This window comes from Ictidomys tridecemlineatus, chromosome 12 (genome assembly GCF_052094955.1).
Source record: "Ictidomys tridecemlineatus isolate mIctTri1 chromosome 12, mIctTri1.hap1, whole genome shotgun sequence".
NCBI classification, from domain to species: Eukaryota; Metazoa; Chordata; class Mammalia; order Rodentia; family Sciuridae; genus Ictidomys; species Ictidomys tridecemlineatus.
This window is the reverse complement of record NC_135488.1, coordinates 31,233,073-31,258,379: the sequence shown is the minus strand read 5'-3', so window position 1 is coordinate 31,258,379 and position 25,307 is coordinate 31,233,073. Positions and strand designations below refer to the sequence as shown.

The 25,307-nt window shown below is 36.7% G+C and overlaps 1 protein-coding gene across 10 annotated transcripts in view; it reads left to right on the top strand.

Annotated features, from left to right (window-relative positions):
- The window catches only part of Zc3h6 (zinc finger CCCH-type containing 6), a 69,268-nt gene that overhangs the window by 6,435 nt on the left and 37,526 nt on the right, over nt 1–25,307 (top strand). For 2 of the 10 annotated variants that reach the window (XM_078028289.1, XM_078028287.1), the window contains exon 2: nt 20,850–21,030. In XM_078028289.1, the coding sequence (XP_077884415.1) occupies nt 20,850–21,030 (181 nt within the window). Of the gene's footprint in view, nt 1–75; nt 506–7,546; nt 7,703–7,751; nt 8,415–9,713; nt 10,193–12,634; nt 12,704–20,849; nt 21,031–25,307 lie in introns of those variants that run through there. The other 8 variants (XM_078028290.1, XM_078028296.1, XM_078028294.1 and 5 more) reach the window with 8 other exon arrangements.

Here is a 25,307-nt window from a genome sequence, read left to right as displayed (position 1 = left end):
GGCCACCGCCCTCGGTCTGGGGGGGCGGGGCCAGAGCCAGGCGCGCGGAGGGATCTCGCCTGCCCTCTAGTCCCGGATCAGGTGTTGCGGCCGGCGCCATTTTCTCGAGCCTCTTGTCTCGGGTGCCGCCATGTTGGTGAGGAGAAATCACCGTTACGGCCACTGTCCAAATCCCCGCGTCGCCGCCCGCCGCCCGCCCGCTCCCACGCCTCAGCCACCGGCGGCGGATAGAGACTAGAGCGGCAGCGCCGGCAGCGCGGGCCGTTGCCCCGTGTGTGCAGTTAGAGCCCCATCTCTCTGGCGTGGTGGTTAATAGACTGGAAAGTCTGTGTGTGTCGCTCACTAGTAACCGTGAGTTTTTACCACCTCGTCACCGCCGGCGGCGGCCGGGAGCAGCACCCGCGGGCGGCGCAGGGGCCTCCCGCCGCCGCCGCTGCAGACCGCCCTGCAGCCCCGCCCCGTTCTGACCAAACATGACAGACTCTGAACATGCAGGGCTCGGCAGGTCGGGACCGTCTGTCTTTCTGTCGGATGAGGAGGGGGCGGGCGCGGGGCGGGCGGGGCCGGGCGCCCCTGCATGACTCGGACGTCTCTGTGTGGCTCCGTCGCCGCCGCTGCGCGCGCCCCGACCCGGCCCGGCCGGCGGGGAGGTCGCCCGCGACCCCCGCCCCGCCGGCCGCCGGCCCGGGCCCTCCCGCGGCCCGCGGCACCGGCTGAGCGCTTCGCGGCGCCTTGCCGCCGGACCGCCGAGCACGCCCGGAAGCAGACGCGCTTGCGTTTAGGAGATGCTAGCGCCCGGGCCCTGGGCTAGGTGCAGCAGCCCCCGCCCCTCTCCAGGCCTTGTGCTGGGTGCAGGAGCCCCCGCCCCAGGCCAGGTTTTGAGCTAGGTGAAAAAGCCCTCCACCCCATCTCAGGCCTTGTGCTGGGTGCAGACGCCCCCGCCCCAGGCCAGGCCTTGAGCTAGGTGCAGAACACCCCCACCCCATCTCAGGCCTTGTGCTGGGTGCAGAAGCCCCCCCCACTCCACGCCTTGTACTGGGTGCAGAAGCTCCCGCCCCAGGCTAGGCCTTGAACTAGGTGCAGAAGACCCCCACCCGATCTCAGGCCCTGTGCTGGGTGCAGAAGACCCCCCACCCCATCTTAGGCCCTGTGCTGGGTGCAGAAGCCCCTACCCCAGGCCAGGCCCTTGACCTAGGTGCAGAAGTCCCCCCACCCCTTGCCATGCCTTGTGCTGGGTGCGGAAGCCCCCCGCATCTCATTTTAGGTCTTGTGCTGGGCACAAAAGCCCCCGCCCCATCCCAAGTCTTCCTCTCCCACGCAGAAGAACCTCACCCACCCCAGGTCCTACGCTGGGTGCAAAAACCCCTAACCCCAGGCCTAAGCTAGGTATTGAAACCTCCAACCCACCCCAGGCCCAGTATTAGATGCAGAACTCACACCTTCAGCATTGTGTTAGGTACAGGAGCCCTCAACCCCACTCCAGGACCTGTGTTAGCTTCAGCTTTACCCCTTAGAATCTGCAATGGCAATACACTAACAGGAAAATCTTAAGACTGCGGACCTTAGCACAATTTCCTTCAAAACGCCACTGATTATTCACCCCAGCTCTATTTTCTAGATGTTGTACATCACTTGAACTTCATTAAACTGAGATTCCGATTTCCTACTTCAGTTTTGCTCTGCCTTAAGAGGCACATCCTTGGCTCCATTTAACCATTCGGGGGCATTTGCAAAGTATACTTTAGCACACTTAAGTTTGGTTAAATTTCAAGTTCCCATTCACATCTTAATCATTTAGAAAGGGGGGCTTCCTTCATTAAAACTATTGGAACAAAATCCCTTGCATCTGATTCTTATTTAGAATATTATTTTGAAAATCTAGACCTTCACCATTAAGCCATTGTGATTAGAATTAGTCAAAAGTATACATAGAGTTTATGTAAGAATTGCTGAAGTTTACCTGTGGAGTAATGTGATGTGCTTGTATAAAACATTGCAAACACTTTTTTTTTTTTAAACCTAGAAGCAAAAATCACAAACATCATTAAAATCTGAAATATATAAATATTTGGCATTCTTAAGAAACTTAAAAAGTGTGAAACAACTTGAGTACTATAATAATAAAAGTAGATCCCCAGAAGACAAGTCAATCAAATGTGTTGTAATTTTTAGAAAGTAATGTGCACTCTGAAAATAATAGTTGCATAAGCTTGCACTTGACACATTCTTTATGATTTTTTAGCATTATTATAATTTGGGGGGGGGTGTCCCACTGGTAATGAACCCAGGTCCTTGCACTTTCTTAGGCTCTACCACTGAACTTCATCCCCAGCCCAACATTCATTATCAGAAAATTCTTGGAATGGTTAACTAATAACCTTGAAAAGTTTCCCACTCTGAATATTTGGACAAACCAATGATGAAGCCTAAAATTAATACTTTTATATGAACGAAGGAAATCTGTTCTCATCTGTTAGTGGACAAAGTACCTTCAACATGTAGAATTGTATATTCTATATAATGAAGAAACCATGTCACCAAATTTAGGGATCAAAATGATTTTGCAAGTAAAGAATTGTGATTCCAGACATTAGAAAGTATTTGAAAATTTAAAATAACTGATTTAGAGGTTAAAATGAAAACTTTAAAAGAATTCTTTGTAAGATGTGTGAACAGCTTAGTATTAGGAACTAAGGATTAATAGTAGTGATGTTTAAGCCTATTGTTTTAAATTAGAACTAAGAAAATATTTTCTAGTTAGCTCCATTTTAACTTATACAGTTGTTAAGAAGCAAAAAGAGGTTTTCCCCCCCTATACCTTTTGTCAAAGACAAAATAACTACATATAAAAACAGTGAACAAGAAGTCAGGAGAAGGTTTTAGCTCTAGCTTTGCAACCACTTAGCTTTATGAACTTGAGCGGGCCTAATTTCTTAATTGATAAGATGGTTCTACCAGAAATTTTCAAGTTCTATAGATTAATATTTCTCAGCCTTCCCTGGGAGTAATGATGCTGCTTCCATTGATCTGGACCTCAGCCAGGATTTTAAGATTTTTGAAAAGCTGTCCAGGAAATTCTAATATGTGCCAAACTAAAAACTAGTGTATTAGGTCAACCAGTATTTCCCAACATTAGCTTGTCAGACTCATTTGATCAAGAACAAAGATTTTGTCCTGCCCAAAGCAATAGAATCAATCTCTAGAGTAGGTTTTTGGTAATCTGTATTTCTAACAAGCATCTAAATGATTCTTAAGGAATTTTGGGGAAAATGAACTCATCTGTGGATTCCTCAAATATTCTGGGCTTCTGTATTTAAACTATTTTATAATAGAAATTTCTGTGAATTAGGTGAAAGGTATATAAAATTTGTTATATAGAGCTAGGTATTATCCCAAGGATTCTTTTGGTAGTTTTGAAAATTTAAGGTATATTGCATGTGCAGGAAAAAAAGCAAAATTTGATTATATTATGGATTTTATATACAAATTTAAGTATTATAATTTTCAGGAGAATTGAGATTCTAAATGTAAATGGAATTCATAGAATGCAATTTTCTCTCCTTTGATTACTTTCTTGTACATGTTTTATATGGTGAATGTTTTGCACAAGATTTATTTGCCAAAATGCATTCTACTATCATGTATAACTAATTAGAACAAATAAATTTCCCAATTTTGCTTGAACATAAAAAAAGTTTTATTTTCCAAATGAGTAACTTTTAAAAAATATCCATTTGGTGTACTTTCCTTTAAATAATTTTATACCTGGAGTTAAAACATTGCAGTTTATGAAGTGCTATTACAATAACACAACCTGTGAATAAGCTGGTAGATATGTAGACTGTTAGTATTCTACATAAGCCTGGAGCCTAGTTTCTAAAGGTCTTTAGAAATAATAGAGATGGAGAGAAAGAAGATAGGGAAAGCCAAAGGGAGGTAATCCTTGATTCTTCATTTCAGTTCTCTTTCATTCACTTTTCCAGGGCACAGTCCTAGCAACCCTTTCAGCTAGATGTTAACACAATTAAAACAATTCACAAACAACTCTTTTGTTAAATGGTGCTGAGGATTGAACCTAGGACATCATGTATTCTCCCACTAGTGCTCCACCACTAAGCTACACCTCTCAACCTTACAAACAACTCTTGAAGATTAAATGCTGAGTCCCTACTTTGCACACATCTCCACAAAAGTAGGAAAAGATAAATATAACAAGTAATTTTAGGTTGTTTTGAAATATGCTAATGATAAAAAGTTTTGCAGGGCCCAGACCAAGAAAAAGCTAATTTTAGCATGAACTGGCTTAAGATCTTATGATTCCCATTTCTTTCTTTTTTAGTTGTTGATGGACCTTTATTTTATTTATTTACATGTGGTGCTGAGAATTGAATCTAGTGCCTCAGGTATGCTAGGCAAGTGCTCTACCACTGAGATACAGCCCCAGCTGATTCTCATTCTTTTTTTTTTTTTAATATCTTTATTTTACATTTATGTGGTGCTGGTGCCTTGTGCATGCTAGGCAAGTGCTCTATCACTGAGCTACAACCCCAGCCCCATGACTCCCATTCTTTAATTGATAGGAGGTATGGATAATACTTTCCTTTGGGAGAGAATATTATTCTTTGCCCATATGAGCAGTTTCCCTACTTTTTCTTCCCATTCTGCTTTCCTCCTTCTGTAACACACAAATAGCAAAACTTCAACTAGTCAGGTTTATGGTTCATATGCCTTCCCAGCCCTGCAGACGGATTAAGGTCTTGAGACAACTGGAGAATCTGAGGAAATGAGGATGGAGATTATTATGCTCTCAACATTTGTGATGGGGCTTTCATTTCATCCTTGCATTAATTTGATAATTTTAGTAGTATTATAATGTTCAGTGACTTGTCCAGGATCCCATAGATACAGCCCTGTAACAATCCAAGTATGTAAACTGTTATTTTTCACTCTTTGTTAAATTTGCAAAGGGAAGTAATGGAATAGGTTCTGGCCTTTAATTCTTGAATAGTTTGGAATTTTAATGAGGCATATTTGAGGGAGCCCTCCATTTTGAATAAAATCTGGTTTTGATCCTGATCTTTTTTCTAACTTGGTTAGTATGCTCCTATTTTTCATAATTACTTTTCTCATTTGTGAAATAGTTGAATTAGATCACCTCTAATTTCCCTTTTCACTTGAAAACTCAATTTAATTTTAAAAATTGAAGATGCCTTTTCTCAGGTTAGAGTTCACTTTATACTCTATATAACATCTGATACATAAATTAGTATGATTAGTGGTGGCTACCTTTCCTAAGTAGCCATTAGCTTATATATGATTCTTGAACCCACTTGATTTGACTGTTGTTGAAATTATCAAAGTGAGTTTCTCTTTAGCAGGTTCAGGTTTGATGTTAGAAAGCACTATGACTCACAAGAAGATATTTTCTTTTCCCAATCCCTTTGAAAAATTTTTTTAGTTGTAGATGGACACAATACTTTTATTTTATTTGTTTTTATTTTTATGTGGTGTCAGAGATCAAACCCAGTGCCTCACACATGCTAGGCAAACACTCTACCACTGAGCCACAACCCAGGCCCTTCCCCAACCTCTTTAAACATATTATTTCATTCTTTTAAAAATATTATTCATTGGGCTGGGGTATAGCTCAGTTGGTAGAGTGCTTGCCTTGCATGCACAAGGCCCTGGGTTCACTCCCCAGCACTACAACCCCCCCCCCAAAAAAAAAATATATATATATATAATATATATATAAATTAACTTTTCTTTCAATAGACTTATAGAATTTCTACTCTGATAAGGATGGTATTAAACAATGGTGAAATAAATTTGAGTACAGCATCATGAACCTGCTCTCTAGGATCTTACAATTTAGTCAGAGAAACAAACTGCTAACTACATAGGGCACCAGTAGCATGCTAGAGGTGTGAGCTGAGAATCATGGTGATAGAGTTGAGGACTTTGGTCATTGCAGAGTAGCTAGGTCTGGAGGATGAATAAAAGTATGGCCAAGTGGAGGTAAAGATGTATGTATGAAAAGCACTGAGAAAGAATGTGGCTTGAAGTGGTAGTTTGTGGAGAGTGTACAACTACTTTGGGAAACAAGAGGCCTGATACTTTGGGACCAGGCCCATCCCTTTTAAAAAAAATCAAAGTTTTTTAAGCAGGAGAATTCAGCTGCATGTTTTTGGAATGTTACTCTGTGGTTTGGAGGAAGTGGTCTACAGGGAGGGGAGATCAGTAGAAGGAAAACAAGTCAAGAGGCTTTTGGGGAACACACCAATAAGGAAAATAGTCCTTACCATAAAGAGCTTATATTTTCTTGAGAGGACAAAAAACACATGTTTAGATGGTGGTTAAGCAGAAAAGGAGATGAGTCCTGTAGGTATAGGTGGGATATTTCTATTTTCCTTGATTATTTTTTTTTAATATTTTTTTTTAGTTGTACTTGGACACAATACTTTTACTTTATTTATTTATGTTTATGTGGTGCTGAGGATCGAACCCAGGGCCTCTCACCCATGCTAGATGAGTGCTCTACTGCTGAGCTACAACCCCAACCCCAAGGAGATATTTCTGTTTTCAGTAGGATGTTTGGAGAAACACTTACTGAAATAATATTTGAGCAAAATCCAAAATATGAGAGCAATACAGGGCCAGGATATAAGGGTAAAGAGCCTTCCAGACAAGGGAAGGGGTGGTAGAAAAAGCCTGGATCCAGGAATGATCCTGATGTGATTAGAGAAAAAAAAAAAAAACAAAAAACAAAAACATGGGAATATGGTAGTAAAGGAGAATAAGCAAGGGGAGAGAAATAGAGGTGATGTGTTGGGTACTGGGAGGTTGTAAGGCCTTGTAAGCCATCATAGGACTTTGGATTTCACCCAGATGTGGAGCTCCTGGGGGACTGAACAGATGAGGGACAAAATCATGCTATGGTACATGAGTAGTATTAAAGGTGACACATGATGGTTTAGGCCCGGGAGTAAAGATGGTTGGGTTTGGGTATGGTTTGATTGGAGGTAGAACCCATAGGATTGCTGTTGGAAAGAATGAGCCACAGCTGTTGTAGAGGTCTAGAAATGAGTTGATGAAGACCTCATCAAAAGCATTGGCAATGAGGGAGCAGCCACAAGGAAGAATTCATGGGTGATTTCTTAGCATTGGTAGAATTAGAGATAATTAGCTGAGAGTTTTTAGCTGAGATGCTAGTTGAAATGAATATGACCATCCAGGTAGGCATGTATCCTTAGTCATGGAGAAAAGGGTAGAAGGTTCTAGAAGCCACAGGAGGAGAAAGTTTCAAGGAAGGAATGATCATATAGCAATAAAGGAAATTAAGGGTTAAAAGTAAGTCACTGGATATACTTTATCTTAAGTGAGCCCCATTTTTATATTTGAATGTGAGGGCCCTGCAGGGTTTTCAAACTGATGGCCTTCCTCCTACTCAGAATGTATACACACCATTGTTTGCCTGACACAATGTTTTAAAATATTGGTGTTTGAATGCTTTTAAGGTTTGACTTGTGTTTTCTCCTCTCCACAGTTTTTTCACTCATATATACTCTGCAAACTCATCATCCAAAGTGTACATCTCTCATTTAGGTGACCTGCCTGACCACTGTAGGCATTTGAGTTTGTGATTCTTTGTGATGCATTATCTTTCACCTGGACAAACTGCCTAGGAAAAGGCCTCCCATGGGTAGGTGACCTGGAGTTCACCAAATCAAACCTTCAGTCCAGGGCTGCCAGTATATTTTGTGCATCAGTCAGCCTGTTGTCATGCAGCTAGTAGCCCTTAGTTTTTCAGATTCAGAAACTGATTAGCCTTAGGGCTGTTCATTTGGAAATGTTAAATGCATGCTCAAAGCTCACAGGTATTATTTTGCTTCATGTGAATTATTTAATCATGTAAAGAAGGGCCTGTTCTTAGTCTCCCTTTTGTACAGAAGAGGAAGCAGAATGAGGAAATAGATATGAAGGGACTGATAAATTCCCCAAGGTCACAAAGTATATCAGTAGGAACTAATTTCAGAGCCCACATTTATACCAATATACATCCCCATAACAAGAGAATTACACACAAGAATGCCAGTTGAATCATATGAAATGAGGACTATGTGTTTGCAATCAGAGAGTGTCTTTTTTTCCATATAAAATGCTATTAGGAAAACCAGATTATCAAGAGTTGCCTAATTAGCAAGAGTATGGGATTAGAACAAAAGAGTCAGTTATAAATGATGGAAAGTTTAAATGGCATCAGACTCTGATACAAAGTCATATTCTCCAGAATGTACCTGTTAAGCAGTTATTTGCATCTCTTTGTCTTACAGGGCATCTCTTCTCCTGGGTAGTGCTTATGGGGCCATTGCTCACTTTGTCATTACGCTTCTCTTTCATTGTTTCCATTTCTGGTAAATACAATTCCCTGCATTGCATGTTAATATTTTAACTTTAGTTGTGGCCTTTGATTTGATCCTGTGTACCTAATTTCCTAATATCTGTTATGGCTTATCTTTTTTGTTTGTTTGTTTTATGGTTGACTTCTTGAAGACATTCTTAGTCCCAATATCTTCCTGGGGGTGGTTGGGTTCTGGGAGGTATTATTGGAACGCTGATGTCAACCAGTGTAGTCACTAAATGATTTTAACAATTGTAGCAGATTATTATTACTTTTGACAAAGAATCATTTTATGTGTTTCACTTGTTTTAATGTGAGTTCTGTCTTTAATACTTAAGCTTGAGTATATCATATCCACATTTTTTTTGGTACCTGGCATTGAACACAGGAGCTCTTAACCACTAAGCCACATCCCCAATCCTTTTTATGTTTTATTTTGAGACAGGGTCTCACTGAGTTGCTGAGACTGGCTTTGAACTTGTGATCCTCCTGCCTCAGCCTCCGGAGCCACTGGGATTTAGAGGCATGCATCATTGTACCTGATTCATACCCACATTCTTAAGTGGAAAATAAATGAACAGATCAAGTCCCAAGTAGTTTTTAAAGAGCCCTAATTTTATTATTAAAAGTATTACATAAAATTACATAATAGTCAATCACAACCTGTTCATACAGTTGGTGCAAAAATAAAGAACCTAGGGCTGGGATTGCGGTTCAGTGGTAGAGTACTCGCCTAGCATGTGTGAGGCCCTGGGTTCGATCCTCAGCACCACATAAAAATAAATAAAAAATAAAGGTATCGTGTCTGACTACAACTAAAAAAAATATATAAAAAAAATAAAGAACCTAGATTTGGAACTCTCATGATACACAATATAGTACATATATCACAATTTATAATTCACATACTTCACTTGGTACATATAGGCAGAGCAGCTATTAATATTTTCATTTTATAGTTTAGGTAACAGACTCAGAGACTAAACAACTTGTATGAGATGATTGAGCAGCTTGAGTGAGAACCACAACCTCTTTGTGGCATTTCCCTACTTTTTCAACTACTTCAAAATGGTAGTTACTCTGGTATCAGATACTAGATTGGGATATTGGACACTTGTTAATGTGTCCAGTTTTTTTTTCATATTAATGAATCATAATTCATCCTAGGTTATTATAAACTGATGTCACATCACAATTTTGCCTAAATCAAAGTAAAATATGTGCTTTTCTAAATTAAAATAGTCAAAACTAAATTTATAAAGAATGTTAATTATCTTCACATTATATTTTTAAGAGAATGTGAAGTCAGTTAAATCTAGCTAACTTACATCTGCAAGTTCTTAGCTTAGACAACAGGAATTTTAGCGTGTACAAATTTTAGCCTTCTAAGGGAATTCCTTAAAAATACATAAAGAACTAACACCTCTTTTACTTGAGTTTTCCCTGCTTACTGGCAGTTGACAATAAAATGTTGCTGAATTCCTGATGTGTGGGGGATTGAGTTCTTTATAACCTTTGCTGTTAGACCTGTAAAGGTGATTGTGGGTTGATTTCTGCATTCTTGAAATAAATAACATTCTGTTTGAAAATTATATTTTGTATAACTGCATCAAAATGGAAGTGAATAACTCATTAACATAAGAAGTACCTACATATTTGGCAGTACATATATTGTACCATATATCCCCCTCTTTTTTTTTTAATGCCAAATGGCCAGGTGTGAAAACCAACAGATGCTGAAAGCTGGAGCTAAAGTCAATATGCTCATCACAGAGAAAACTTTTGGCATAAGTGAGTAAATATGAATCATTGTCCCAGAAGTTCTTATCATTTATTTTTGGAAGTTTTGTTAGTCTCGTTTTATTTTTACTTATTTATTTTTTGTGGTACTGGAGGTTGAACCTGGCAATTCACTCAGTTATATTGAGCTATATCCCCAACCTCTTTTATTTTATTTTGTCTTGCTAAGTTACCCAGGCTAGCCTCAAACTTGAGATCCTCCTGCTTCAGCCTGCCAGACTGGGATTATAGGCATGTACAACCAGACCTAGCAGTCTCAATTTAAAAGTAGGAAATTATAGTACAATAACAATAATTTCTTAGTGCTGCCAATTGCTAGATTGTTCTTGTGATTGTTTTAATGCACACGATAGGTATTAAATAGAAGGTCTATTTTATTTCCAACAAAATCATTGGAAGAACCTTTTTCCTGTAACATCTTTGTGTGTGTGTGTGTGTGTGTGTGTGTGTGTGTGTGTGTGTGTGTAATATTTGGAAAGGATTATGTGATACATAATTTTCAAGGTTCTCTCCTTACAGAATTTTAAAGTGGTAAAGTTAACATTGCTTTTAATTCATCCAAAAAACGTGAAGAGTCCTGAAGTATAAGGTTTTTTGGTTTTTTTGGTTTTGGGGTTTTTTTTGAAAAATTAATAGGATAAAATAACTTTAAGGATAGTAAAGTGTTATGAAATGTAACATACCAGACAATTGAACAAATTAAAATTATGATAATATCGATTATTATTCATTTTTCATAAAAATTTTATAATCACTTGTTAACTTAGAAAGGATATACTTCCTGAAGTCATTAGCTAACTCAATTTTACTGCACTCTTTTTATGTGCCTGTTTAAAAAATTAATTTCCTTTTTACATAAAATCATTGTGACATTTTCCTTTTGCATTAATGTATATTTATGCTTCATTTAATTAATGAAATTTCAGCTATAAAGCAAACAAAGAGATTTTCATTTCAAGTTGTGCCTAAACATCTTAATTTTAAAAATGAATACTGATTGTAAATTTAAATGACATGAATTCTTCATATTTGATATAATGGTATCATATGATCAGGCAGTCCCTGATTATGTGACATTCTGGCATAAGAGAAATGACTTAGACCAAGGCAGATTTGGAGAAGCTCACTTTAGCTTAATACTTGGGCCAAAGTCTAATTTGGAATATGGGAGACTTTCAGTGTGGCTTCTGAACAGTGCATAGCATGATATGATGTACTAGAAGTGCTTGGAGGAACAGACTATGCCTAACCTGCTTCCTTTCTGCTTTTACCTGTTCTAGATATTTTTTCACTGTTATTTTCCAAAGGAAAATATGAGAAATTTCTCCATAGAATCCCTGCTGCTTGGATTTATAGCCTTTCCCAATTGCATTTTATGAAAGTACCTGCACTCTAGTATACATGTTCTATTCAGACTTTTATATTTCTGATAAAAAATAAGAGGAAAAGAAACTTCAGCTGAGGGTTGTCTCTAGGAACTATGTTAGGGGATTTCCTAAATTGATTTTGCTTAATCCTTCAATCACTTTACGATGGTAAATACAATTGATGAATCTCATTCTGTAGAGAAGACTGGATAGGAGAGGAGTAGGATAATTTGTCAGATTTTTATAGGTAGTATATGATTGGGAAGCAGAATTTAAATACAGTGATTTTAGAGTTTTTTAATCATCTATCTCACTTTGATTTTTAAAAAGTAATCAGTTTGAACATGCCACAAGTTGAAAGCAGTGTTTTGCTTAACACTTTTATTTTAATTTCCAGGTTCAGGTGACCTCATTTTGCCAGAATCCTGGGTGCTCCTTAGTTGAGAGAGTTTTTTGTTTTTTTGTTTGGATCTTCTTTAACTGTAGGTGGAAATTGCTATTCTGGCAGCACTTAACCTCACTCTATTCTATTCTTTCTCATGAATGTTGGTGCTTAGCTTTTTTTTGTTTGCTTGTTTGTTTTAATTGAATTGCAAGTCCTAGTAATAATAACATAACAGTTTTTTTTAAGAGAGAGAGAGAGATAGAGGAGAGAGAATTTTTTAATATTTATTTTTCAGTTTTTGGCGGACACAACATTGTTGTTTGTATGTGGTGCTGAGGATCGAACCCGGGCCGCACGCATGCCAGGCGAGCGAGATACCGCTTGAGCCACATCCCCAGCCCAACATAACAGTTTTTATTTCTTCCAGCATTCTTCTTTTTTTGGCTTCTTCTGACTTATATGGAGGCAGATTTTACATAATGAGCTGTTACTTAATCTGTATCAACTTTTCATCAACTTCTCTGGGACCCAGAAATGAAATAAGGAGACCCATTTTCCACTTTTGTATGATTTGATTTTTTAAAAAATTTTGGTACTTGGGATTAAACCCAAGGGCACTTTACAACTGAATTACATATTCAATCCTTTTTTAAACTTTTTTATTTTGAGACAGGGTCTTGCTAAGTTGCTGAGGCTGGCCTTGAATTTGTGACCCTCCTGCTTCAGCCTCCTGAGTTGCTGGGATTACAGGTGTGCACCACTGCTCCTTGTCTCTTTTTACCTCTTTAAAAAAGTGTTTGCTAAAAGGTTTGGACTAATGTTCTTTGAGCACTTGAAAAAAAAAAGTGTTCAATAAAAAGAAAACTCTACAGCATCTTAGAAGTCCAAATCCCTTGTCAGCTGGTCTACTCTGGAGGCTGCCTAATAAACCCTAATAATTCTGGAGGAATTAAAGCAATTTATGTTTATTTTATGATCCAGTGACATTAGCCTTGTCTCAGTTCCTGTGGTATGTCATGCTTTCTTCACAGAAATATCTCACAGAAGTTTCCTCTGTGTGCAGAGGTCTTTCTCCCTGTGCCTGTCACTCAGGTTAATGCCTCATTTCAGTTCATCCCTGCTTCCTCAGGGAAAGCATTCCAGACTTTCCTGACAGGTGGCTTTCCCCTGCTGCAGTGCTCTGACGGCACCGTTTCCTCCTTCATATATTTGTACGGTTGTTAATTTTGTATTTATTTGTGTGATTCTTTAATTGTTCTTTCCCATCACTAGATTAAAAATTTTATGGGAGAAGAAACCATGTCTCTTTGTTGTTGTGTTGTATGTCATTTATCATTGTCTCCCTACTGAGAAGGTGGTGAATAAATACATGTTAAATAAAAAAATGGCTTTTTTGTTTTGTTTTGTTTTTTTAAAGTTGGAGAGGTAAAATTCTTCTATACATACAGTTTTTAGAATTGCTAGTTCAGATGTTGTGGATTTCATCCCTGGACTAAGAACATCAGACAGTTGTATGCTTAGACAGTTTTACTTTGTTTTCTCATATTGTTTCTTCTTAATTGAATCTTGGCAGTCTGTCCTTGACTCAAATTGGGATATGTTGTGAGCGTTATCATATCAAGTATACAGTATATAGTAACTTTTCAGGTAATATTTATGAGGACTCAGAGAAATTTCTTTGTTATTTCAAGACAAAAAATGCTACTCTTGGAGTAAATGTTCTCTTTTTTCTTGGAGGCACTGTTGTCTTATGCCTATCTTTCTGAAGCTCAGAGCCATATCTGTAGTTTGCATTTAAAAATTAGGGTTTCTGGGTACATATATCTCAGCCATAGCCTCATCTTAATGTTTAGAATTTTAACTGTGATTTATTTACATGTTTTATAGTTTCTTTAATGAAAGACTATTTATACGTTTCTAGGAATAATGCAAATGCCATCAGATCTTAAAAAAACAAAAGCCATGTTAATGGTGTTTGCTGGGCAAGAAATGAATTCAGTGTGTCTCTTCATACTGGGCACTAGATATTTTTCCCTTTGATCATTTTTCTGCTCATGTCATGAAAGCACAGGCATTGCTTCAAGAGATCTGAACTAGGATATGAGTATCAGGCACACCTTGGGACACACATGCTGGAAACCCTTCATCCTGTAGATACAGAACAAGGAAGTTGTGTGTTCACTGCTGTGCAGGATCTAACTGAAGGCCTTGCACTTAGCCTGACTGGATATCAGAGCCCCTTTATTTGCCTTCATTTGCAAAATAAAGTAGCAAGATCCCAGCTACTCAGCAAGACCCCCCTTATATATACTTATATGCATATAATATATATGTATATATAAAAATATATAATAAGTTTGCTTGGATCTTGCTAAATTGCTGAGGCTGGCCTCAAACTTTTGGTCCTCCTGTCTTATCCTCCTGAATCACTGGGATTACAGGCATGTGCCATGCATCTGGCTTGATAAATTTTCAAGTTATATGACCTCAATCTAGGGTCAGTATCCTTTGAGACACTCCTAGGGAAGCATGTTCTCCTGAAAGCCTTGAGAAGGAAATACATGAACTGCTCTATTATGTTGGTACAGAGAGTTATGTAACAAGTTAGGTTTTGATGAAACAAATATGAGTAAATAAATATGTTACTGATATAAGAAGTAAAGATTAGGAAGGCCACATATAGTTTAAAAAACAAAGGATTTATTACTTGTAACAGAAGTAAGAATTCTCACTGGGCATGGTGGCACAAGCCTATAATCCCAGGAGAGGCTGAGGCAATAGAACAGCAATTTGAAAACCAGCCTCAGCAACTTAGTGAGGTCCTGAGCAATTTGGTGAGACCCTGTCTCAAAAAAAAATATAAAAGCCAAGTGCGGTGGCATATGCTTATAATCCCAGCAGCTCAGGAGGCTGAGACAGGAGAATCTCGAGTTTGAAGACAGCCTTAGCAATGGTGAGACGCTAAGCAACTCAGTGAGACCCTGTCTAATAAAATACAATCCCTGGAACCAAAATAAATAAATAAATAAAATATATAAAAAGGCAGAGAGCTGGGGATGTGGCTCAGTGATTAAGCACCCCTGGATTCAATCCCCAGTACAAAACAAAACAAAACAAAAAGGAAGAAAGAATTCTCAGTTATCTCTAGGGTAGAGATACCTTACATAAAATTAAGTGAATTTTGCAAAGGTTGTTATAGGACTGTGGAGGGTTACACCCTGTCTCAAAAATGAAAAATAAAAAAAGGGCTGTGGATGTGTCTCATTGGTTAAGTGCCTCTGAGTTCAATCCGTAGTACCAAATATAGGTAAATAAAAACAAAGAGCTGGGGATGTATTTCAGTGGTAGAATGCCTTGAGTTTGATCCCTAGGACTGAAAAACAGTATGCTGTGTGTATGTATGTATTTAAGTATGAATAATGTTGCTCATATTTTTGTATTGTCTCATTCCTGAAGGAATCTATATTTGAGTTGAGATGTGAGGCTTTGACAGATTCTGAGATTGGCTTGAAGAGTAAAACCAATCAAGTAAAAATTATATTAACTGTAGATGGTCAAAAAGGTAAAATTTCTGCTAGCTATAAATATATTTCAGAGGGTGTAAGAATATAGTGGATAAAAGATAAAGTTGTAGATGCTCCTCAGATTGTTCCTGTGGTAATTTGTAAAGAGAAGCTATTCTGAAGCTATAAAGGATAACTGAATTAAGTAAGATAAGCCATCTAGGATGTAAATATCCAAGGACCAGTTTGGGGATAAACATAAAATCTCAAAAATTCATGTTAAGTTGTTGTCATGGCCTCACTATGGCCAGATAATGTTTCCTTGAAGGAAAATATGTAGTTTGGAGATGTATGCTAGGGAGGGAGTTTAGGATTTACGAAGACCATTCATTTTTTTTATTATTATTAGTTGTTCAAAACATTACATAGCTCTTGACATATCATAATTCATACATTTGATTCAAGTGGGTTATGAACTCCCATTTTTACCTCATATACAGATTGCAGAATCACATCGGTTATACATCCACGTTTTTACATACTGCCATACTAGTGTCTGTTGTATTCTGCTACCTTTTCATAAACTGCATATGTTGATAGAAGACAGAGTAGGCAGGGGAAAAGTCTTAGCTGAGCTAGTTATCCGTCAAGCATGTTGACTGGTTGAACCAGTAGGATTCAGACACTTGTTACATGGACAATAGAGGCACAGCCTGCATAGTGTCAGCTGCCCACGTCTCTTTTCCCACAAGACAACACCAAACTTGAAGGAATCAGATGATCAGCAGCATGTGTGGTGGGCACTTTGTTGTTGAGGAGCTGTTTCCATACTAAAGCTAAACACTTAGCCTGCAGCTGTGGTAAATCTCAGACCTCACTGGAATCCAGGAGTGTGGATGAGAAACTGCCTCCCTGCAGCCTCCTACAAAATAGGGAGGTGGGTGAGGTACAGCCTGGTAGTAGAATCATGCCATATCTGGAGGTCAGAGGCAGTCTGCCCAGGTTTAAGCCAGCCTGTGCTGAGCCTGACCTGTGTGACCTCTGTGGAGCTCATACAGTGCTGCAAGGCACTAACATAAAGCTATTTTCTACCTTATCACCATGGTGAGAGAGAAATGACAGCATAAATCAGTACAAAAGCATGGAAGAAAAGTGTCCCGAGTGGTGGTTTCAAGCATCTGGAAAGCCATGTTTTTCTGTTTTTAGGATAAGCACTTTGTTATATTATGTTGTCTGCTTCTGGAGAGATCCTGACACAGGCACAAATTGTGGATATTGTGGCGATATGTCAGTCTGTCTCAGGAAGTTCATATTTGTAAGTAATGTCTTGTAATGGCATCCATCAGGAGTGTGTGTAGTCTCTTATTGAGGCTTTTGCATTTCTTCCAGAAGACACAGTTTCTGATCTGTAGCTTGTAAAAGGAGCCTTTAGGCAATCGTAAAGAAAAGGCAGAAATATAAGACTAAATGGTTCAGGTTAATTTATCTCAATAGCCAGCAATACCCAGAACAGTGAAAACTAGAATACCCCTGTTGAGACATATCAGTTTATAAGGCTTTAGTGAGTAATTACCTTCAGAATAAGAACATATGAATGGTGAGGATACTGACCAATTTCAGAGTCTTTTACTTATACCGTTGCATATTATGATTTTCTCTAATGTCTTCCATCTAGAATTTAAGTCTAGAGAAAAAAATATTTTTTAAAATTCATTGAGATATAATTCACCCTTTAAACTATGTAATCCATTGGTTTCCAGTATATCTGGGTTTATGCAATCATTACCACTATCTAATTTTAGAACATTTTCATCACTTCCACAAAGAAACCCAGGTCTGTTGATAATCAATTCCCATTCTTCCCTCTAGTCTACCTGGAAACCTCTAATCTACTTTCTGTCCCTGTGGATTTGACTTAGAGATAAACTCTTTGAAAGGCAATTTTGTGTACTAACTGGATAGTTACTTACCAGTGTCTGGTACATGAACATGAATATGCCACTTTCCTGAAAAGAATATAATCACTCTTTTTAAAAAAATATTTATTTTTTAGTTATAGGTAGACACAGTGTCTTTATTTTACTTTATGTGGTGCTGAGGATCGAACCCAGTGCCTCACCCATGCTAGGCAAGCACTCTACCTCTGAGCTACAAACCCCAGTTCTAAAATCACTCTTATTTCCATGTTAATAAGAAGTCCTATATATATATTTGACCTGGGAACTTCTCTTTTTGATTTATTAAGTTTTTAAAAACTATCTGGGTTTAGTAAACAAAATAGTGTTGAGCTCATTCAAAATCTAGAGAATGCTAAGCATTTCTTGATTCTCTTATTCTCTTGTTTTATCTCAAGATCACAGGTTGGTATCTGACAAATTACTAGTTGCTCAATAAAGAAAGCATTATTTTATTTTGATGATGGCTGGAATTAGAATCCAACTTTCCTTCCATTAAGTCTTCTCTTTCCGTTATGTTATGCATACTTTCATATGTGCTCCAAACTTACTTTTTAAAGCATGTAGAAGCAGTTCATAGACATGTGAATCACTGTTCTTTATTTCATCTTCCTAATTTTTGTATTGAAACAGAAATTCATGTTTATATATGTTCTTGTATGAATGCTAAAATGATAAATAGGCTATGGGAGAAGATAGAAAAAAGTTTAAAACTTGTAGTGTTTTATCCTAGTAAAAAATATGAAAAGCTCATATTTCACATTGATGTAAAGTAGGTCATAAATTTGCATGTAGCATTTCAGCTTGAGTACTTGATGTTTTTAAATAGCTCTAGTCAAAATGCTGAATATGAATTTCTGATTTCTAGGTGTAAGTTTTTTTTTTTAATACTTTAAGGAGCTCAAGGTAGAGGATAGAGGTAGTAAAAGAAATGATCAACACCCATAGATATTTTTTGTCATTTATATTTAAATTTTTATTGTGGTATAACATAGCAAAGTGAATGATTTTTAAATGTACTACTATATTAATATTCACAAATTATACATACTTATACATGTAGTAATCACAACACAGATCAATGTACAAAATATTTCAACACCCCAGAAATCAGTACTGCTTTCTTTTTTCTTTTGTTTTGTTTGTTTTTTTTTTCTGGCCAGCTATATATCCCCAAGAGGCAGTTGTTACTCTGGCTTCTATTACTTCGATGAGTTTTGTCTGTTCTTGAAGTACATACAAATGGACTTAGTAAAGTCTTATGTCTGGCCTTTTTCACCCATTATTTCTATGAGACTCATCCATATTATTTGGTGTAGTTAATTTTTTACCCATATTATTTTATTATATAAATAAAGCACAATTTATATATTTATTCACCTGCTGATGGAGATTTGGGTTGTTTAAAATTATTTGCTATTATTAGTAAAGCTGCTGAAACCATTCTTATAATATAATTGTCTTTTGGTGATTATATGCACTGATTTTCTTGGGCCATAAAGCTTTAGAGTTTTATAAAAGTTCAGAACATTTTTATTAAACAGAATGCAAAGCCTGCTTCACAAGAAATTTTCAAGTCCATCTTGATTTTTTAATAGAAACTGGGAAAAATTGACAATAATATTTACTTAAGGGTGGTATTATGTACTTGTTCTAGATGCAAAAGTAATGGATATTATACATTCAGTCATTCAGTAAACAGAAGGGGTACCATGCTAGATGCTAGGGCTGCATATGTACCCCACATTCACCAACCAATAAACAAGGCATTTGAACATAATGTGCAGAGTACAGGGATAAGAGAAAATGGAGGGTTATTAGGGGGTGCTTAGAATGGAGTATTTCACCGAAACCTGGGTGATAAGGAGGTATTTTAGAGGAAATAACATCTAAACTCTAAACTGGGTCCTAAGTAGTCTGTTAGTATTAGCCAGGTGACCAGATATGGGTGGATACTGAGATGAGCAGGGTAGTGAGTTTTTAGACAAAGTTTAAGGCTTGGGGACTTGAGAAATGGAAAGTAACTGGATAAGCAGAAACTCAGTTATAAAAAGGAGATTCGATATCCTCAGTCCAGAAGGGAACCAGTGAAGATTCTTTTTATTATACAAAACTTAAACAGATAAAGAATAGTAGAATCCTTATAGACACACCCCACAGTTTTCAGCTCTTGATCTGTCTTATTGAGTCTACTTATTCTATTCCCAAATTTGAGATATTATTGAAGATTTTTAGCTGAAGAGTGACATGACCAATTTTGCATTTTAGAAAGTACATGTTTCAAGTAATTTTAAATTATCTTTAAAATGTACACACCATAGTTTGGGTGTTTCTCATTTGCTTCCAGTTATACAAAGACCAGCATGTACTATTTGTAGTTTGTAGCTTTTCAAACTGTAGTGTATGGAAGCATGAGTAAGTGTTAAAATTGTTTTATGCATTCATCTTCCAATTATATCAGTTGGTTTATTTGCATTTAAAATAATGAACATTTTGGCTTCTGTTAACTATAAAAATTTCATAATCAACATGAAAAGTCAGTTTCTAACATTCAACTTCCAAAATAACAAAGATACTAGTATTTGGAAAGTGGAATTAAATGTACAATTTTACTATGAATATTTTTTAAGATTTATTGTCTCTTTTAATATGCATTAAGATTTCTGGATTATTTTTTAAATCTTAAAGATAATTCAAAAGATAAATTAATAATTCTTCTTTTGTGGCTTGGTTTTATTATTTATTATGTATTAAATTTGCTTGCTTATTGAAGTTTACTTTGTTAAGAAATATCGATTGAGTTTATTTTAAAATATCGATTTAATTTACTTTAAAGCTATTCTGCTGCATATGGGTCACTAAGTTAAAAATGCTTTCTTGTACTTAGAGTGTTTCCTCCTCAAGTATTTTAGTTTAGCTTTTTTTTTTTTTTTTTTTTTTTTTTTGCCTCTTGAAGGTATTGTAGTAGATGGTAACTATTGTAATACTTTGGGATGATACTGTATTCATCGTTCATTCATTATTTTGGGGAGAGTCAGTGAACTTAATCTAAATTAGAGTTTGGCAGACTTTGGCTATTGGGAATGGTTCTTACATTTCTCAAGTTTTTTTTTTTTTTTTTTGTTTAAAGAAGAAGATGAGGGCTGGGTATATAGCTCAGTTGATAGAGTTACTTCCCTTTCATGCACAAGGCCCTGGGTTCAATCCAGCACCAAAAAAAAAAAAAAAAAAAGACAGTGAATTTGCAACAGAAAATATATAGCTTGCAAATATAAAAATATTTACTCTCAGGCCCTTGATGGAACATGATTTTCAGTCCATTTTCAAAATGAATATATCTTAAATTCTTGACACATGCTTTTTTTCTTTTGAAAATATTTCTATAAGATTTATTTTAGAACTGACATTTGAAAATTAAATTTTCATTGTCTTGTATAGAGAAGATGATGAATTAGAAGATGGTGAAATAGATGATGCAGGATTTGAAGAAACACAAGAGCATGAAGCAAAAGAGGATGAAAAACAGAAAAATGAGAAAGCCTACAGAAAATCAAGAAAAAAACACAAGAAAGAAAGAGAGAAGAAGAAATCCAAAAGGAGAAAACGTGAGAAACATAAGGTTAGTTGTACGCACTGTTCTTTTGACAATTTTTATGAAATATAAAATATTGAAAATTAGAAAATATAATCCATTGTCTATTTTCTTTGTAAAATATATGGATTATATATTTTTTATTTAATTGAGTAACACATCTTCTAAGCATAAATATTTTATGAATTATTTTAAAGATTCAAAAAATAATCAAGGTAGTGGTCGGGTTGTGGCCAGTGGTACAGTACTTGCCTAGCACATGTGAGGCCCTGGGTTTAATCCTAAGTACCACATTAAAAAAATAAATAAAGGTTAAATTTAAAAAAAAAGGTAAATCTAACCCCCGCTTAATTCAGATTAAAATATAATCTCTTCTAGATGAGTGATTGTAAGCAAGGATATTAGAAGGTTAAGAAAATAAAATGTTATGCTCTACAGATGTGGATTAGCAGCACTGGCATTGTCTGTCTGTTCATTCATTCATGTGGATTATCCATATGTATTATTCCATTCTTACTGTGGAAGCCTGTTATATGCCAGGGTTAGAGTGGTGATTCAAACTGTTTGCTTTTAAAGAAAAATGGAAATGTAAGGAGAGAGGTGATAAATAAATGAAAAACAAGTGCTATCAAGAAAACAATAACTTGCTTGATGGAAAATAATGTGAGTTTAGACTGGGAAGAAGGGATCCTATCCTGGAAGCAGTGATGGGGTAGTTTTAAAAACTCCCTGAGTTTCCCCCATTACAATTAGTAAAACAAAACTAAAAAGCTCATTGGCAAAATAAAATAACAAGTTATCCCCACAAACCTCAAAAATACAAATAGCCAAACCATACAGACAGCAATAAGACCAGTATAGAGTCAGCAACTGTCTGAAACAGAGCAAAGAGAAGGTCAAGGACCTCCCAGAAAACAAACTGCCATCTCAAGTAGAGGGGTCCCTGCTCAACACTGGAATCTCATGGGTCTGTATGAGAGCGGCAACAGAAAAACATTCAAGGCTTTGTGATTCTAGTTCACACTTGAATATCAGGTGATGACAGATAATTGGATGGTGCTGAAGTGTGCCTAATTAATTCCTCATACTAATCAACCAAATCCCTTTCCTAGGACAGAGTCTCACACTGAGAAGGTAACTGTTGAGAGTAGAATCTAAATTGAGTCACAAATACACCAGGGCCAAAGAAGGAGATGATGGGGAAGGAGATGGAAGAAGCATGTCTCACAGAGGACACTTGATTGTGTTCTTTTTTTTTTTTTTTTTTAATATAAAGAGGACAGACACACCCGCCTCTCCTGCCTTTTTTTTTTTTTTTTTAAGAGAAAGGGAGAGAATTTTTTAATATCCATTTTTTAGTTCTCGCCGGACACAACATCTTTGTTTTTTGTATGTGGTGCTAAGGATCGAACCCGGGCCGCACGCATGCCAGGAGAGTGAGCTACCGCTTGAGCCACATCCCCAGCCCTTGATTGTGTTCTTAATACTTTGCATTGACAACAGAAGAGGCAGCCCCAAAGGCTTGACTCTAGGGAATCTTTCTTGGCTCATCCCATGCATTCTTTTACATGAGAATCAAGACAGGACTCTGGTCATATTCCAGAGAAATTATTACAAGAAAAATGAGAGAATAATGTTCCTTTGGAAAAGAAAAATGCCGACAAGCATACAAAACCATTTAATCCAATATTTCAGACTGTTAAAAAATTAGGAAAATAATATGAACTATGACTAAACAAAAAAATAGAATTGGAAAAAAGAATTCTTTGGCCATTCAAGCAAAACAGCAACAACAACAAGAAAACAACAACAACAATAACACAAAACCCCAAGGCCCTTATTAAAGAAAGAAAATAAGAATATATAAACGTTTTTAAAAATTTGTCAATCCATTTATCTTCTGTTGGATTGACAAATTTAAATAAGGAAATAAAATGCAAGCTGGGGATTTTATATCCAGTTAGAATACTGACCTTCAAATGTACAGTTCTCAGACAGTGTATGTGCAAGAACTCAGGAAATATTGTTGCCATGCGAATCTACTAGAAAACAAATTCAGATAACCAAATCACTAGGGGAGGGGTAGGATCAGCCTACTACATGCACACAAATATTTATCTGTGAAACCAAGAATAAAAGATGACTATAAAAGGGGCAGAATTTAGTGTATTAGAACATTATGACTGTAATTAGCAGCACTGGCATTGTCCATCTGTTTATTCATTTACTCATTCCTAAAGAACGGAAAAACTGAAGAGTATGTAGTAATCAGTATAAACTTGTTGTCATCTTATAGTTATTAACTATAATTATCAGAATAAAAATTATAGCATTGGGCTGGGGATGTGGCTCAAGTGGTAGCGAGATTGCCTGGCATGCATGCGGCCCGGGTTTGATTCTCAGCACCACATACAAAGATGTTGTGTTCGCCGAAACTTTAAAGAAATAAATATTAAAATTCTCTCTCTCTCTCTCTCTCTAAAAAAAAAAATTATAGCATTAAGTGTTCATAGCAATAAAAATGAAAAAAAACAAAAAGATAAGCTAAGTTCCCAAGGTGAAAAACAATAAAGGGAAAATAAAACAAAAAGAAAGTACTAAAGTTACAAACAGAACTTTATGAGTTAGAATGAAAAAATAATAGGTCTTAAAAAAAGACAAAACATATGTCATTGGCCAAACTGGTCAATAAAAAAAGGAAAAGAAAAATTAGATAAAAATAAAGTTAGATAAAAAGAGGAAATTAAAACTGTAAGAAATTTATTTGTATAATTTTATGAAAATAAACCAAGATGAATTGGATAATTTTCTAGAAAAATATACCTTACAAAGTTGGTTTCAGAGAGTCAAAAAGTCTAATGGATTTTTTTGAAGAATTTAGTTCATAATCTCTCCTACTAAGAAATATAAGGGCCAAATATTTTCAAGAAAGGATTTTTTTCCCCAAACTTTCAAAGATCCTATAGAATCTTGCCATAGGGTCTTGCCAAAAACTGCTTCAGCACCCTCAGATGGCAACTGGTTTTCCCCAGAGTCATTGAAACAAGAGTGAGAGAGAAGAAGAGAGAATACCTGAGATCAAACCTACAATCTTTTTATAACCTAATATGAGAAGTGATATAACATCACTTTTTGACGTGTTATATTTTTTTAGAACTAAGTTACTAAAACTAGCCCACAGTCAAGGGGAGAGGGATTAATCCCTACCTTTTGAGGGGAGGAGTACTAAAGAATTTGTGGATTATAAAACTATCACCCAAGAATAGATAAGAAAACCTGAGAAAGAAGACTATGTGGGGTCATCTTAACATATTAAAGCATAACAAAGCCCTTGTTATTGAATAATTTGTCCGATATTGGTGCATGGAGAAACATAGGCCAACGGAAGAAAAAGAAAACTCAGAAATGGACCTAATACACGTGGAAATGTCATATATGACAGGAGCACCTCAAACTAGCATAAAAAGATGGATTTGGGGGTAGGGGATGTAGGTACAGAATTTGCTTAGTATGTATAAGGCCCTGGTTCAACCCCCAGCACTTTAAATAAATAGGCAGATACCTTAGATAATCAGAGACAGAAAGAAAAATAATGAATTTTAAAATAAGTAGTGCTGGGAGAATTAGGTAATGATATGAACATAAAAACAGAATCAGTTCTTAACATTCCAGGTAGATCAAATATTTAAATGTTAAAAAATAGTAGTTATGTAAGTGATAGAATAAAGCATAGTTGTAGATCTTATAATACCTGGGAGTGAAGGGTGAAGAAATTTTCTTAACTATGATCCAAGGTCACAGAACATTAAGAAATAAATTAGCTTTCCTACATAAAAAATGTAAAAAAAATAAAGACTTGGTGGGGGGTAGCAGGAATTCAACTCAGTGGCACTCAACTACTGAGCCACTTTGTATTTAGAGACAGGGTCTCACTGTGTTTCCGAGGCTGGCTTTGAAGTTGAGATCCTTCTGCTGCAGACTCCCAAGCCACTGGGATAACAGGCATGTACCACCGCACCAGGCTAAGAATAAAGACTTTTACTGTGCCTTTTCAATTAAGAGTCTGTACTCTTTTCTGCCCCTTAGTCTAAGACCTGAGGCCCAGAAGAACCTTAAAATTTCAGGGACAAAAAGCACAAATTCCATGTGGCGTAAAAGAGGATCCATTTCTACTGAATTCACAAATCCTACCTGTTGGTTCAAAGTATACACCACATTTTTTTGATCTTGCATAAGAAAGCAACGACAGTTAAACCACTGTTAATGTAGAGAGTGCAATCTGGCAATCCATCTTGCTAGAAAAT